The sequence below is a fragment of the Molossus molossus genome, unplaced genomic scaffold, assembly GCF_014108415.1.
Source record: "Molossus molossus isolate mMolMol1 unplaced genomic scaffold, mMolMol1.p scaffold_m16_p_8, whole genome shotgun sequence".
In the NCBI taxonomy this organism is placed as follows: Eukaryota; Metazoa; Chordata; class Mammalia; order Chiroptera; family Molossidae; genus Molossus; species Molossus molossus.
Window position 1 is genome coordinate 85,526,519 of NW_023425402.1, and position 17,553 is coordinate 85,544,071.

General features: G+C 42.7%; 1 protein-coding gene across 2 annotated transcripts in view; it reads right to left on the reverse strand.

Annotated features, from left to right (window-relative positions):
• The window catches only part of SLC18B1 (solute carrier family 18 member B1), a 34,229-nt gene extending 19,351 nt beyond the window's left edge, over positions 1-14,878 (reverse strand). Inside the window, exons 1-4 of one of the 2 annotated variants that reach the window (XM_036249204.1) lie at positions 14,811-14,878; positions 13,770-13,909; positions 1,798-1,893; positions 1,102-1,175 (exon numbers count right to left, since the gene is read on the reverse strand). In XM_036249204.1, the coding sequence (XP_036105097.1) occupies positions 1,102-1,175; positions 1,798-1,893; positions 13,770-13,909; positions 14,811-14,853 (353 nt within the window). In that variant the 5' untranslated portion in view covers positions 14,854-14,878. Of the gene's footprint in view, positions 1-1,101; positions 1,176-1,797; positions 1,894-9,559; positions 9,651-13,769; positions 13,910-14,810 lie in introns of those variants that run through there. The other variant, XM_036249205.1, reaches the window with a different exon arrangement.
• Between the last annotated feature and the right edge of the window lie 2,675 nt (positions 14,879-17,553).

Genomic DNA, 17,553 nt, shown 5'->3' on the forward strand with positions numbered 1-17,553 from the left:
TTTTTAAAAAGTTGCTTTGTTATACTTTGAGTAGAAGAATTACTTTTTTTTTGGTAAAATTTGAAGCATAATAGGAGTTTAGTTGCCCTTTTCTGCTGACATAATCGATCCCCTAAATAATACTAAATAGGGCTTTTGAAATATATTGAATCACTCTGACAAGAACCAATATAGAAGACTTCTTCATTTCAGGACCCCCACAGCCCCCATTGTGGTGCTTAAACCTTCAAAAAAGGAGTAAATACAGAAAATAGAAGACCATCCTCACTAAGAAGAAAAATTTTAAAAACACATCATTTGATATGGTTTTCCATAGCTTATTTCATCATAGTCTTACATCTTACCAAACCCTATTCGTCTATGTTCCCCAAGAACTTGTGTAAGCTCCTTCATATTATTTGCCCGTGTGCCGCTGGTTTAAGCTTAAGAAGTTTCAAAGCTATTATGCCTCTGGACTTATTTTCCTTTTCTCCAAACAGCAATGGGGGCAGCCATTCTGAGCACGTGACTCAGGCCTGGCCAATCAGAGCGTTCCATGACCCCTCCATCCCGCTGCGGTGACCTTGATGCAGGGATGGGTCCTCAACAAGGATCAGGCCAGTGGAAGGCCGTTCTGCAGCTCTACTAGAAGCTATTGGGAAGGGGGCTGCTGGGGGCCATCTTGACATCATGAGGGCAGAGTTTATCCAGGAACAAAGCACAAGAAGAAGAAAGCAAAACCAGGAACTTAAAAGAGATGTTTGATAAAATTATTTTAACATATGTATCCTGATTTTCTTCAGCTGATTCTCTAGGTAAGAAATTCAATCTCTTGCAGGAGCCAAAAAGTGTCCATGACTCAGAAAAGTGAGCTCAGGGTCTGTCACTCACAGTCACGGGAGTCCTAATGAATAGATTCAATAGGCAGTTTATGGGTGATCCCCTAGGGTACCCTTTTCTCAAGCTCAATGGCATTCAGCCTGTTTTCTCCATCACCCAGCTCCCCTCACCATTAGTCAGTACCAGACACTCAACAATCAGTATACTGACTAATGTAAAGGGCCCTTTAACATTTAAACTGAAATCTGTTAAAGCTCCCAAACATATCAAAACATGACTTACCCAAAGAGAATTGTAACTCCTCCTGAGACAAACATTCCTGCTACAAACATAAATTTTGCTCCAATTTGTACAAGCTATAATAAATGTCAAAGAAGAGTGGTGAATTGATTGCTACAAGTCTATATTGACACAAACAAATCCACTGTATCAGGAAATATACCATTTGGGAAATATATGAACAGTTACCATAATTGTTAAACAGAATTTTATATGTTTCTTAAAGCATACATTTCTTAAAACATGAAAGAAGTTAAAAATCAATCAGCTCTAAGAATGAAATTGTCAACAGGGCACAACTCATAAAGTATAATGGTGGTTGTATCTGTATCAATGGAAATTCTAGACTGACAAATTAAAATAACTCATTATATAATTTTTTTTTTTTATCCTCACCCGAGGACATTTTTTTGATATTTTGTTCAGATAGAGTGGGAGGGAGAGAGAGAGAGAGAGAGAGAGAGAGAGAGAGAGAGAGAGAGAGAAACATAGATGTGAAAGGGACACATCGAGTGGTCGCCACCCACACGACCCAACCAGGGCCAGGGACAAACTGCAACCGAGGTACGTGCCCTTAGCGGGAACCGAACCCAGGTCTCTCCAGACCGCAGGCCGATGCTCCAACCGCTGAGCCAAACTAGCCAGGGCTCATTATATAATTTTTAAAATTAAAATGTACAAGTGAACTTGAATACTTACATATTTTCCAAATAACAAAGAGGCCAAGAGTTCAAACAAAGCATAACATCCAAAGATCATACCAATAACTGTATTGCTGGCTCCTTTCTTTTCAGCCTTTAAAGACATTGAAAAAAGGAAACAAGTTTAAGAGTCCACTTAGCATCAATGTAAAAAATGGATCCATTAGATCAGAGCATCATCTTCTTGTAACCTATATTTGTGCAGCAATTTCAAAAATTATTACTATAAAATAAACAGGATGGGGAAGTAAGGGAAACTATAATGAATCCTTGTCTTTGACGTGAAAATAATTCACTCACCATGCAATTAAAGAATTATTAGCTTTAAAGATCTGGAAACAGCCCAAATGTCCATCAGTAGACGAATGGATAAAAAAGCTTTGGTACATATACACAATGGAGTACTATGCAGCTGTAAGAAAGAAAGATCTCTTATCCTTTGAGATGACATGGAGGGACCTGGAAAGTGTCATCCTAAGCAAAACAAGCCAAAGAGAGAAAGACAAGTATCATATGATCTCACTTATTTGTGGAATATAATGAACATAACAGTGTGAGGAATGGGATAGTCCCAGAGATGTGGAAGTGGGGTACAGACTGACAATCCCCAGAAGAGGGAGTGGTGGGGGAGAGATAAACCACAGAACTCATATGCATGTATGCATGAACAATGGACATGGACAACAAAGCTGGGGACAGGGCGGGACGGAGGGGGACAGGGGAATCAGTGGGGGGAAAAGGAGAAACATCTGTAACAAAAATTAATTAATTAATTAATTAAAAATAAATAAATAAATAAAAAAGAATTTTTAGCTTTATAATCTTGAGAAAGAAGAACAGAGTTGGAGGCATCACATGTCCTGATTTCAAAAGTAAATTTTAAAATGACAGTAATTAGGAAGATGGCGGCGGGCAGGACTGGAGGGAGGGTGAGTGTGTGAGAGACTGTGAGTGAATGTGAAGGTGGACGACCAAACCCGGGCAGTGCAGAGACTCAGAGCAGAGGTCCCTGTGCTGTGGACGGAGCACCGGCTACCGCGGTGAGCGGCCCTTCAGGGCGCTTCTCCCTGCACCGCGGGGAGGTCCCACCATTTAGGAAGATCCCGGGTCTTCCCTGGGAGGAGGCAGTGGGAGCGGCTGGGGCCCAGCAACCTGAGCCCAACAGCGCACCTGGCACCTTCGGACCAGTGGACCCTCTGTGTCAACACAGACCGGTGCACAGTAGTGGAGCTCCCAAGGTGCCTGTCACGGAAGCCACGGACAGCCCGGAGCCCAGCACCATCCCCCACAGTAGCAGCCAGATCAGAGTCCAGATATGCCCCCAGCAACAGAGGCTGGGGAGCAGACATCCATGCCCAGGCAACAGAAGCACAGACCAGCTGCTGAGACCCATCCCCAAAAACTACAGCCAAAGCTGAGCAGGAGTTGAGCCCCACGGGGCAGCAGCACTCCCCAGCCACCAGCAGCGGGACCTGGGGCTCCACAGAGGTCTGTGCAGTCCAGCAGCTCACAAGAGCAGTGGGAAGCCGGAGCCAGAGAGGGATTGGTGCGATCCAGCTGCCTGCCCTCGGGACCTGCAGGGTGTGTGGGGGCACCAGAGAGGTCTTGACCCAGCAGGGGCTGTGCGACCTAGTTACCTGCGGGACTTGTGGGGTGCTGAAGCACCAGAGAGGCCTATGTGACCCTGCAGCCCATAACATAGGCAGAGAGCTGGGTCCACAAAGGGACTGTGTGATCCAGTTACCCGCAGGACCTGCAGGGTGCGGGGGCACCAGAGAGGCCTGTGCAACCCAGCTGCACACAAGATAGGTGTAGAGGATATGAAAATGGAGGCGGAGTGAATAGAAGCTACACAGAAGATCTCCCAGGACCAAACGGGAATTACAACTAAAATAAAGACAAATCCCCAGAAAAGGAGCAGGACAGGACCATATAACCAGGGACATTGGTAGGATCTGCGGAGGTGTGAGAGGGTGGCGGGCTGGGAGCCCACAGACAGCAACAGTCTTAGCTGTGAGCAGTGCCCTTGGGGAATAAAGACCAAGCCCGTTACACAGCCCAGAGAGCCAGGACAGAGCGCTAAAATAGCCACAGCCACTCACCGAGGGCTACAGCAGAGGGAGGGCAGACTGGGCTGGAACTCTGTGGGGACACCCGGGATTTGGAGGGCACTCAGAGTTTTTGCTGAGTTGCTGCCACAAAGGACAGTGGCCAGTGTGCTCCTTCCCAGAGCTGTCGGGAAAAGCAGCCCCCCTCCGCCCCAGAGATTCAGCCTTTCCCAGGTGAGGCAAAGAAATGCAAACTGAGGCTCATTAATGACCAGCTTCTATCCTACCCTCTGGAAATCCTCTTATGCAGGGCTACATTCCAAGGCACCGAGTAACTGAGACTACTAGCCTCCAGGAAAAAGCTAGAGGATAACTGAACCTTTCCTGGGCTTGCAAATCTACCCAGGAAAGTAATACTTGACAGTGGTGTTTAATGTGGGCCTGCCTAGGCCCATCCAAACCCAGTAGAAGGAGCCACAAACAGCAGAACACCAATACCCACAGGGAAAATTTGGTAGACTCCAAAACCTGCTGAGATAGCCAAAATGGTGAAACAAAGAAACAAATCCCAAATAAAAGAACAAGAGAACTCTATCAAAGACGAGATAAATGAAATGCAGTTAAGCAAATTATCAGAGGTAGAGTTCAGAGCCATGAACTTGAGGAAGCTCAACAGCATGAATAAGGATATCAGTACCATGAGTAAAGATATAGAAACATTGAAAACCAATCAAGTGGAAATGAAGAATGACATAGCAGAAATAAAGAATACATTGGAAGGACTAACCAGCAGAGTAGAGGAAGCTGAGGACCGGATCAGTGAATTAGAAGACAGGGTAGAAAAAATCAACCAATCAGAAAACCAAAAGGAAAAAACAATTAAAAAACAGGAAGACAGCTTAAGAGAACTGTGGGACAACTGAAAAGGTAATAATATTTGCATCATAGGAGTCCCTGATGAGTAAGAAAATGGGCAAGGGTTAGAGAATATATTTGAAGAAATAGTGACAGAAAACTTTCTAACTTGGTGAAGGAAGAAGGCATTCAAGTTAAAGAAGCACAGAGAGCCCCAAGTAAGAAGAACCTAAACAGGCCCACACCAAGACACATAGTAATTAAAATGCCAAAAATTAAAGACAAAGAGAGACTCCTAAAGGCAGCAAGAGATAAGCAACAGGTTACCTACAAAGGAAACCCCATAAGGCTCTCAGCTGACTTCTCAACAGAAACACTACAGGCCAGAAGGGAGTGGCATGAAGTAATCAAGGTCATGAAAAACAAGGATCTGAATCCAAGACTACTCTATCCAGCAAGGCTATCATTCAAAATAGAAGATCAAATAAAGAGCTTCCCAGACAAAAAAAAAAAAGGCTAAGGGAATATATTAACACCAAACCAGCACTGCAAGATATGTTAAAAGGACTGCTGTAATTAGTAGAAGAAATAGGAAGAAAAACAGAACCACACTAAACAAAAATGGCAATAAATAAGTACATATCAATTATCACCTTAAATGTGAATGGTTTGAATGCTCCAATAAAAAGACACAGAGTAGCTGATTGGATAAGAAAGCATGACTCACATATATGTTGTTTACAAGCGACCCACCTCACAACAAGACTCACATAGGTTGAAAGTGAAGGGATGGAAAAAATCTTTCAAGCAAACGGAAAGGAAAAAAAAGCTGGGGTAGCAATACTCATATCTGATAAAGTAGATTTCAAAATGAAGACCATAACTAGAGACAAAGAAGGCCACTACGTAATATTGAAAGGATCTACCCAACAGGAAGATATAACCTTGGTAAACATATATTCACCCAATATAGGAGCACCAACATATATTAAAATGACAGTAATTAAAACAGCATGGCGCTGGCATAAAGACAGACAGATAGATCAATGAAGCAAAACAGAGAGCCCAGAAATAAACCCACACACATATGGTTAATTGATCTTCCACAAGAGTGCCAAGGACACACGATGGGGAAAAGACAGTCTCTTCAAGAAGTGGTGATAGAAAATTGGATATCCATATAAAAAAGAATTAAATTGGACCCCTATCTTAAACCATTCACAAAATAAACACAAAACAAATTAACAACTTAAACATAAGACCAGAAACCGTTAAACTCCTTGAAGAAACCATAGGGAAGTTCCTTCCTGAAATTGGTCTTGGCAATGATTTTTTTGGATTTGACATAAATGCACAGGCAACAAAACCAAAAGTAGACAAGTGAGACTACATCAAACTAAAAATCTTTTTCCACAGCAAAGAAAACAACCTACAGAATAGGAAAGAGTATTTACAAATCATCTATTAAATAAGAGATTAATATCCAAAATGTAAGAATCTCCTACAACTCAATAGCAAAAAAAGAACCTGATTTAAAAATGGGCAAAGGACTTCAATAAACATTTACCCAAAGAAGATATACTAATGGTCACCACATATATGAAAAGGTACTCAAGGTCACTAGTAATCAGGAAAATGCCTATCAAAATCACAATAAGATATAATCTCATACCTGTTAGGATGATTGTTACTGAAAAAACAAAAGATACGTGTTGGTGAGAATGTGAAGGAATTGGGAAACTTATACACTGTTGGTGGGAATGTAGAAAAGTGCAACTATTATGGATCACAGAAGGAGCCTTAGAACATTAAAAATAGAACTACCATATAATTCATCAATCCATCTTCTGAGTATATAGCCAAAAGAATTGAAAGCAGAGTCTGAAAGAGATATTTATAGCATTTTTCACAATAACTAAGACATAGAAACAACCTAGAAGTCTATCAACAGATGAATGGATGATGAAAATGTGGTATTGCCCATGGTTCAGTGGCTGAGCATCTACCCATGCACTAAGAGGTTGCCGGTTCAATTCTCCATCAGGGCACATGCCCAGGTTATTGATGTTTCCATCTCTCCCTTCCTCTCTCTCAATAAAGAAAAAAATCAATAAAGAAAAAAAAAGTTGAAAATGTGGTATAGCCCTGGCCAGTTTGGCTCAGCGGTTAGAGTGTTGGCCCACAGACCAAAGAGTCATGGGTTCCCAGTCAAGGGCATTGGCATGTACCCGGCTTGCAGGTTCGATTCCCAGCCCTGGTCAGGGTCATATGGGAGGCAACCAATCAATGTCTCTCTCACATCGATGTTTCTCTCTCTCCATTCCTCCCTTCCACTCTGTCTAGAAATCAATAGAAAAAGTATCCTCAAGTGAAGATTAACAACAACAAAAAAAGAAAATGTGGTATATACAGATAGTGGAGTAGTTTATTACCCAGCCTTAAAAAAGAAGGAAATCACCTGGCCAGTGTGGCTCAGTGAACTGAGCATCATCCCATGGACTCAGAGGTGTCAGTTCCTGGTCAGGGCACATGCCAGGGTTGCGGGCTTGATCCCCAGTAGGGGCCGTGCAAGAGGCAGCCGATAGATGATTCTCACATCGATGTTTCTATCTCTCTCTCCCTTCCTTTCTCTCTAAAAAATCAATAAAAACACATTTAAGAAAAAAAAAAAAAAGAATAATCCTGGTCCTTGCAACAACATGGGTAAATCTTGAGGAAATTATGCTAAGTGAAGTAAGCCAGACACAGAAGAACAAATACTACATGATTCCACTTATATAAGGTATCTAAAATAGTCAGAAGCAAAAAATAAAATGGTTGTCAGGGACTTCAGGGAGGGGGAAGTGAGAAAATAGTGTTCATTGGGTATCAAGTTTCTGTTAAGCAAGATAAACTCATGTTGTGTTGTTACCACACCAAGAAAGAAAGAAAGAAAGAAAGAAAGAAACATTTAAAAAACTTCACTAAAGAACACAAGGGAATTTTTGCTGAAGGAAATTTTTGCTGGTGGTGAATATGCTTAGTATCTTGATTGGAGTGATGACATCACAAGTACATGCATATGTCCAAACTCATCTGGATGGATACATTAAATGTGTGTAATTTTTTATATATTGATTATACCTCAATAAAGCCTTCAACCCCCCCCCCCCAAAATTGTTAGCTTTACTGTTTTTTTTTGTTTGTTTGTTTTTATCCTCACTTAAGGACATTTTTGCATTTATCTTGAGATAGAGCAGGAAGGAGAGAGGAAGGAAGACAGAGAGAGAGACATCGATGTGAGAGAGACACATCGAGTGGTTGTCACCCACATGACCCCAACTGGGGCTGGGGACAAACTGCAACCAAGGTACGTGCCCGTAGAGGAAACCGAACCTGGGCCTCTCTGGTCTGCGGGCAACGCTCTAACCGCTGAGCCAGACTGGCCAGGGCAAGAATTGTTAGCTTTAAGTGACAAAAAAATAATCAGAATTGGAGAGTATAAAAATGCATAAATAGCCCTGGCCGGTTTGGCTCAGCAGTTAGAGCGTCGGCCTGCGGTCCCGAGAGACCCGGGTTCAGTTCCCGCTAAGGGCATGTACCTCGGTTGCAGTTTGTCCCCGGCCTTGGTTGGTCATGCAGGTGGCAACCTCTCGATGTGTCTCTTTCACGTCGATGTTTCTCTCTCTCTTCCTCTCTCCCCCTCCCACTCTACCTGAACAAGAAATGAAAAAAAAAAAAAACATCCTCAGGTGAGGATTAAAAAAAAAAAAGCATAAATAAAAGTAAAAAATCTTGCCTGAGAAAATTTGGGCTCTACTGCATCCATTGAACTGGCAAACAGCTGATCCTAACCTACTTCCTTTATTATATCTGTGAAATAATAGGAAATATAGATACAGATTGATCTTTGCCCCTGGTTCCTGGCACAGAACTCCCAAAACCCTTGTAATTTTCTACGTGATAAGAGCACTGGGAGCCTCTTTTGTTCTAATATTTGGTTTTTGACCCTGGTTCCTCACACCAAGTTCCTTGAAATTTCCTGGTTGACAGAAATGTCTTTTGTTCTAATGAAGTGTCTCTGGGTGGGCTCCTGGGTGGGAGCTGGTCACCAGAAAGACCAAGCCATGATTAGAAGCTTAGAATCTCCAGCTACATCCCCCCGCCCCCTTCTCTACAGAGGGGCTGGAAAATTGAGTTAATGATTGATTAACTATGTGATGAAGCCTCTACAAAACTGGAGAGCTTCCAGGTTGGCGAATAGGTGGAAAGGTTGAAAGATTAGCACGCCCAGACAGGGCATGAAAGCCCCATGCCCCTTCCCCCACACCTTGCCCTGTGCATCTCTTCCAGCAGGATATTCACCTGTATACTTCATCAGATCCTTCCATAATAAACCAGTAAACAAGTATTTCCCGGTGTTCTGTGAGCCACTCTGGCACATAATCAATCCAAGGGGGTAGATAGGGAGGTCGTGGGAACCTCCAGTCTGTAGCCAAGTCAGACAGAAGTAGTGTGCAACCTAGGGACCCTCTACTTGCATTGGCATGCCTTGTGGAAGTGGGACCTCAAGCTGTGGGGTCCGTCAGAATTGCGGTGAATTACAGGACGCCCAGCAGGCATCAGAGAGAACGACTTGGTGTGTGAGAAACCCTACACATCTGGTGTCAGAAGGGTGAGGGTGAAGGAGAGACACACAGGAGGAAGTTTTTCCTACTCAGTGTCACATTTAATTATAGGATCAAACTACACACACACACACACACACACACAACCTTCTGCCAGTCAAGAATAGGAAGTTCCTTGAGCAGGAACATGAGTCATACCAAGGCCCATTCAGTCTAGTTCTGTTTCTGATATCAATACCAACTACCTTACCATTTAGAAAAGCCAACGTTTTCTTTCCTGCATCATCAACACAGAGAAAGATACTCCTGGTCTTCCCAACTTTCCGTGTTCTCTGAAGCACCTAGAGTAGTAGATCATCCATCAACTCTACCTGTTAATATTTATAGCCTATCAGTGAGTCCCTACATTTGCTACAGATGATAGAAGATTTATTCTAAGTCTACTTCTTTTTAACGTCAAATGATACTATTAGTTGTGATGTACAAGTGAATTCATGTACAAAAATAGAAGGTTAGAAAAACTTTTTTAAACCCTGGAAATATAGTAGATCTTTATATCAGGTTCTCGCTATAGCCACTTAAGAAGTTAACATGAGCTGAATTTCTTTAAGACAGGTTTAGCAACGTGGCATACTATGAAGTATGAAGTCTGGACTACATAATTCTTTTTGCCCTCAGGCAAACAATGGTCATTTATTGAATACTTGTATGTGTTGAGCATTGTACTGGGAGCCAGCAGTGAATACTTATCATCGGAAGATGCAATTTAGATTCATCCTTTCGCCAGAGCTTCAGCTTTTTTACAAACAACTTCACTGTTAATACAGAAGTGCATATGCGCCCACACACATTCCTCCTGCACCCCTCAAAATCCATTCTCGCCCTGGCCAGTTTTGCTCAGCAGTTAGATCATCGGCCTGTGGTCTGGAGAGACCTGGGTTCAGTTCCCGCTAAGGGCACGTACCTCGGTTGCAGTTTGTCCCCGGCCCTGGTTGGGTCGTGCGGGTGGCAACCACTCGATGTGTCCCTTCACGTCGATGGTTTTCTCTTTCTCTCCCTCGTTCCCACTCTATCTGAACAAAATATCGAAAAAATGTCCTTGGGAGAGGATAAAAAAAAAATCCATTCTCTACAACAGCAACATCACATTTCTTTACCTTTTCTCCTGAACTACAATGTTAAGACAAAATTTACACCCTGGCTTTCTATGTAAAGTTACCATCATCATTCAATCTTAGTCATTTTCAAAAAGTTATTTTCATGTCAGACAATGTTTCTTTAAATAAACCCTACATTTCTCATAGCATATTATCACCGGAAAGCAGATAGCTAGATTCTATTACTCTCAGCTAACCTTTAGGTTACCCCCCAACCCCCCGCCGCCCTGGGTGAATATAGTCCCTAGTTACCTGGTAGTGGGAGAGAGTGGAGAGGTTGATTCTAAAGCACTCAGAATCAGCCATTTCCCTTCCATTACTAATAACCACATGACATAATGGTGTGGAGACAAGAGAGCGATCTCATTATAAAAGATATCATTGATGACATCCTAGCAAAAGGTTGTGCTGTATGTAGACTGGGACATGAAGTTGACATTCCTACTACACAAAGGTTAGGTAGTGTTGTGAGTTGAATTGTGTTCCTCAAACTTCGTATGTTGAAGTCCAAACTCCCAGTACCTCAGAATGTGACCTTATTTGGAGACAGAGCCTTTACATGGATTAACAATATAACTAGGTCAGCGGGTTGGCTCTAATGCAAAATAACTTGTATCTTTATCAGAAGGGGAAATTTGGCCACAGAGATGCTTATATTGCAGAGACCACATGAAGAGACACAGCCAAGGAAAAAGAACTGGAATAGACCCTTCCCTCATGGCCCTCAGAAGGAACCAACCCTGCTGACACCTTGATCCTGGATTTCTAGTCTCCAGAACTGTGAGGCAATAAATCTCTGATGTTTAAGCCACCACACAGCCTGTGATACTTTGTTATGACAACCCTAGCAAACTAAAACAGGTATCTCAAAGGGCAGGTATTACCAAAGGAGTCCATGAAGATGCAGAAAGAACATTCATTGGCCAAGTTACATTAGCCATGATTTTTTGCTTAATAGTTCCAAGTATTTAATTTGGGAGTCTGGAAGAGAATATGTAATGTTTATAGCAACTAACATTTATTGGACCCTTACTATGAGCCAGAATCCTATTAAGTGCTGTTTTACATGGTATCTAAGAAAAACTAAATAAGGGATGTATTTTTAGCCCCGTTTTCTAGATAAGGACTCAGCCATGCAGTTTCCGATTACTGCTGCCATGACCGTTTCCATCCTGTGTGAGTTCCCACATTCACCGTGAATCAGGATGGTGACAGGATGTCCTGGAATCACATGCCACAGCAGCAGCTGACGACTACCAGAGCATGGCTCCTGCTTCACATTAGAAAAGCAAGAACAGCTTAATAGAGCAACTTTGTGTTCACGGGGACTCCTATGACAAAGGAAGAAGGTGCCAGAAAAAGGATGAGCAGAAACAGGAATTTAAGAAGGGCCCTGTTCTTCCTTTGCCTAATTAGCTCTGGCTAATAGGAAGGATGACAGACCATTCGGGGGAAGGTAACTTTGGGCAGGGCATAGGCTTCAGTAAGAAATGAAAAGGAAGAGCCCACTCTTCATTTCTACGTCTTTTAAAGTTGGGATGCTCTCTCCGATGCCTCTGTGTTCTTTCCTTCAGCCTTCCCTTCTCCCAGCAAAAAGCTAAATAAAAAACTTAAGACACACACACACACACACACACACACACACACACACACACGGCCTGGTTTTCCTTTGTCTGTGTTCCACTAAGAAGAAATTGGCATTAGTTAATGTCACTGAGTTCCAGCTGGGAGGGTTGGAGGATGGAATGCCCTTCTAACTGGTTGGCCCGCTTTCCAGTTCTTCTGCATCTTAATTCCACAGGCTCCCAGCCATCATTATTTTTTTCCAAAACCCAAATCTGGCCAGGCCACTCTGTGTTACTCAAACACCTCTGATGACATCTCACTGACTAAATCTTTGACATGCATGTAAGAACCCTTGCATTCTAATTCCAACCTGCCCCCTCAGAACCTCTGCCTCCTGGCAGACCTCACTCCACCAGGCCCATGCTACAAGTTGTCTGCTGCTTCCCAAGAACAAGCAATTTACTCTGCTAATCCTGTGACTATCTCAAGCTGTTTCCTGGAACACCCTGTCTGTTGTTCATCTGGGAAACTACCAATTCTCAAGACCTACCTTAGATTTATCCTGTGAAGTCCCTTTCTTTCCCTTCCCTCCCAACCCCTATCCTCACCCATGGTAAAATTAACCAATTCTTCCTCTAAAGTCTCATAACATTTTGTACAGACTTTTCTTAAAGGATGTCCAAACACTCTGCAAAGTTTTATTTTTAACATTTTTTCACTCCTCATGAACAGACAAGAGAAGGGCATTTTCCTGATCCTTTTTTCTGCCTTAGCATCCAAAGCCTAGCACACTCTAGAATGGGAAGGACTCCTATTCAGTGAACAGAACTAGATTGGGCCAGTCACTTAATTTCTGAGTTTGTTTCCTCATTCACAACATGATGAGATTCTCACTACTCTGCCTATCTTGTGGAGTAGCTGCCGAGAGTAACTGAGCTAAATGTGTGGGAAAGTATCCTGGAAATGAAACAGCACTGAATAGGTACAAAGTCCTATTGTTCTTTAGCAGAGAAGTCCTTTTTATTCTCCTTCATTGTACACTGAGTGAAGTTATCATTCTACGTGTTATCAAAGCAGTTAGAGGACTGAGAGGAGCCAGGCTACTGGGGCTTGGACAAAGAACACCAAGTAAAACATGTGGGCATGTTCTCTCCACTCAGCCAAGCCAGTACCATCCATCGCTTTCACACTATGTCCAGCCAACCTCCAGAGGCCAGGTGGATTTTCTAGGGGATTTCAAATCTGTGGACCCTAACACCAAATAAAAAGCTCTGAATAGACTAAGGAACTAGTCAAGATTACTCTGAAATCTTCCTTGGCACAAACATTACCTCTAGATGCCACAAGAAATTCAAGTCAGAAAAGAGAATTTAGTGGGCCATGGTTTCCCTTACTGTCTTAACATGGACCTTTTGCAGTAATATTAAAATCTCAGTTATTCAGTGCAGCCCTTTTTTTTCAATTTCAGAAACCACATAAAGTTTCATCAAACTACATAGTAAGTAAAGGAGATCAATTATATTTAGGTGAATTACCTCCCAAGATGGTGTTCTTTTTCACTGTATCTTCTTTTTCTGGTATCGAAAATTCTATAAGAAGTCTTCTATTTGCTCAAGTTCTACACATCATCTTTACTCTATGCAGATCTTTACATTTTACATATTGTAAAATTAAATAATTCAACATTTTAAAATAATTTTAAAAATTAGTAGTTACTAGAATGTAAAGATTTCTCACCTCTTTGGGGAAAAAGGGTCCAAGGATGGAATAACACATCATAGAGCCGAAGTTAATGGAAGCTGCAGATATCAGTACAAAAAGCTGTTCTTTCGAAAGCCGGTTGGGTGTCTCTCTTGCATTTGCTGCAGGGCCATCACCTTAAATGCAACACACTGCAGTTACAGGCATGTAGTTGGAACTACTGATTGAGGTACACCAATGTCACTTCTATTCATAGACTGGACACTCGGCAGATAACATTTACTGAGCTGGGGGCTATTTTGAATATAGCACATGTGATCATATGTAACACAATCACTGTACATCACTGCAATTTTGAAAGCATATCACTTTCGTCAACATAGCATTCCCTATTAGAATATCAGTGCAGAATTTATCAAACCATCTGCTCTGTTTTTTTGCCTTCACCATAAAGCCTACTTCTTTTACCTCGAATACATTCAATAAGGATGAGGGAACAGGATACTGTCCAAAGGGTACTGCTCTCTGAAGCATAATGTGATTTCTCAAGTTACTACCTTCATTCATCTGCTACATGAACTCACTGTTTTACGCATGTCAGGTCAACTGTTTGTTAAGCATTCCAGGGCAGTGCTGATGTTAAGTGAGATGTAGGGAGAAAACAAACTGAAGCATTTGACAGGTGAATTAATGCAATGGTATGCTCCTGGGAAGACAAGTCTCACAAATCTGTAAATCACTACTTTTTTTTTACACTAATTACACTAAGTTTAAAAGGTGGGAACAGTCGGGGCTCCAAACGTGCCGCTTTCCGTCTGTCTAACGGCATTACTTGCTAGAATGCATTCGAAACACAGCACTGAAAAGCAGAGCGAAAGAGAAGAAAGTAGAGACCACACCGACGCCACTCCCCGGAATTGGAACCCCTTCCAGAGGGTTAAAGTGCGCTGCGCTGAACCCCACAGTCAGGCCGCCCCAGCCCTTTCGGTCGTCTCCTAGACAAACCAAGCTAATTCGAGGTAAAGAGCAAGGACCCAGGCCAACGAGGCGCCTCCGCGCCGCGCCGCTCTCTGTCACCTCCTGGGGGTCGTGGGCCCTCGGGGTCCCCTGGCGCGTCCATGCGCGGTGCGCGAACTCCGGCGCGGCCGCTCCGGGTCCCAGCCCTGGGACGCCAGCTGCGAGGACGGGGCGGGCGCAGACCGAGGGGCGGGCGGCCGGCTCAGCGGCGCCCCGGCATCCCGATCGCCCGCGGGCGGCGCGCAGCCCGCAGCCCCTGGCAGCCCCGGAGCACTAGGTGGCGCTCCCGGGGGCGGGGCCGGCCTTTCTTTGTATTTAAAGGCACAGGCTCTCACTGTACGCCACCGTCTGCGTGTGCTGTACTTTCATCCTGCACAGGAAAAAATAAACATAGGAGGGGCAAGTCTGTGTTCCATAGCGTTGAACCCCCTACTTTAAAATCGGTAAATGTATTCCTACTAAAAGAAAGGACGTTTATGGGGACACAGACGATAGAGTACAGTAACTGAAAGAACAAATGTGAATTAGAAAAGGAGGCTTATATGGGCTTTTTTTTAAAATCCCCACCCAAGGACATTTCTGCATTCAGCTTCAGATAGAGCGGGAGGGAGAGAGCGAAGAAGAGAAGAGAGACTTGGACGCTGGCTGCCACCCACACAACCAAAACCGGGAGGGGGGCAAACTGCAACCGCGGTGCTTGTCCTTAGCGGGAACTGAACCCGGGACTCTCCGGTCCGAGGGCGATGCTCTAACCGCCGAGCCAAACCCACTAGAGGTGGACTCTTTTAAAAAATGCATTGGTTTTGCCCTGGCCGGTTTGCCTCAGCGGTTAGAGCGTCGACCTGCGGTCCAGAGAGATGTGGGTTCGGTTCCCGCTAAGAGCGCAGACCTCAGCTGTGGTTTGTCCCCGGCCCTGGTTGGTCGTGTGGGTGGCAGCCACTCGGTGTGTCCCTTTCACGTGGATATTTCTCTCTTTCTCTCTTCCTCTCTCTCCCTCCCACTCTATCTGAACAAAAAATGGAAAAATGCCCTCCTGTGAGGATTAAAAAAAAAAAAAAGAATGCATTAGTTTTCACAGTGAGTAAATTATGTAGAATGAACTGATGTGAAGTACCAGAAGTGGAAAAATATTTGCAAAAAGTATAATGAATATTGAGGGATGGGGGTAGAGTGGCTGGGAACAAGACCTCTGGAGGCAAACTTCTGAGTTTCAATCCAGGGCACTTCCTAAACTGTGACTTTGGGTGGCAAGGTCAGTTTCTCCACCTGTATACTTGAGATATAATGTCTATCTTGCAGGGTGGCTGTGAGTATTCGAGATAAACTGTGTGGAGTGCTTGGTACTTGAACGTGATGGTTGGTGCCTTACTCTCGCCCTCAACTTGATGGCACAAAAACAGAGGTATCACTTGATCTTCACCTTACCGCTCCAAGAAAAGACAAAAGACTACTGAGTTACCATCATTGTGACTTTAAAGATGAATGAGCCCCAACTGGCTTCTGCCCTCAAATAGCATATCTCCTTCTAGGAGATGAAGCAGACACCAGTTAATAATTTACTCTAATGCAATGAGTTCTATGATATATATTGGAAGAACTATTTACTTTGGTTAAATGAGTCCAGGATGGCTTCCTGGCACAGTGATGTTACCTTGGGTCTTGAAGATTATGGAAAAATTCCTGGGCAGGTCAAAAGAGCCTTCGTAGCCATTCTAAACAGAAGGATTAGCTCTAGCAAAGGTTCCTCAAAGTGACCTTCCAGAATCTTTATGATCTAACCCTGTAAAGTTCTCCAATGTCATTTTACTCTATCTTCTCTCTCCAATCTAACATCAAACAGTACAGGAGAATTGCCTTGAATTATTTCTTTGATCTTACATTCCTCTTTTGTTCTCTTGTTCTGGACTACTGTTTATGCAGATATTGGGTCACCTAGACTAGTCCTCATGTTAGTCTTTATCTCTTCTACTTTTCATCTCTTTTTCTCTTTGCTCCATCTTATAGGAAGTTTCCCCAACTTTCTTGTCCAAATTTTTTATTTTTTTAAATTTTTTTTGTGTGTGTTTTCAAGAGAAAGTGAGAGATAGACATTTCACATTTTAATAGGGAAGCAATAATCACTTTGATTACATATGAGTATAAAACTTACACACACACAAAACACATATGCCCCATAACCATTTTGGAAATGTTCACACTCTTCAATAATCCACAAAATGCAAAATAAAATGTGGCCACAATTTTGCTTATTCAATTGGCAAAACAAAGGAGGAAACAGTTCCTTTCTTCACTGCTGGTTAGTTAGTTCCATTTTGGAAGCTAGTTCTGCATTGGGTACCAAGAATACTAACAATGTATACATTTGATCCACAAATTCATTTCCTAAGAATATATTCCATGCAACAACCAAATAAGTATATCAAGGCATACGCAGGAGGACTTTCACCTAGCACAGAATGCTCTATCTACTCAGTGCAAATTTTCAACTAAATTTTTTATTTCTGTTGTCATTGATTTCCCTCTATCTCCATTCCCATTTCCCTTCCCATCAGCAATTATTCTTGTTTGTTTAATACAAATATTTTTGTATATATTTTCATGAAATTAATATTCTTGTTTTTTGTCCATCTATTTTAAATTTATATAAAAGGTATTTTCCTCCAGATAATGAGGGCTACAGTTGACCATATTATTTTATTACTTTTCTGTGGCTGCTATAACAATTTACCACAAACCTGGTAGCTCAAAACAACATAGTCCTAAAGGCCAGAAGTTGAATATTAACCCACTGAGCCAAAATCCA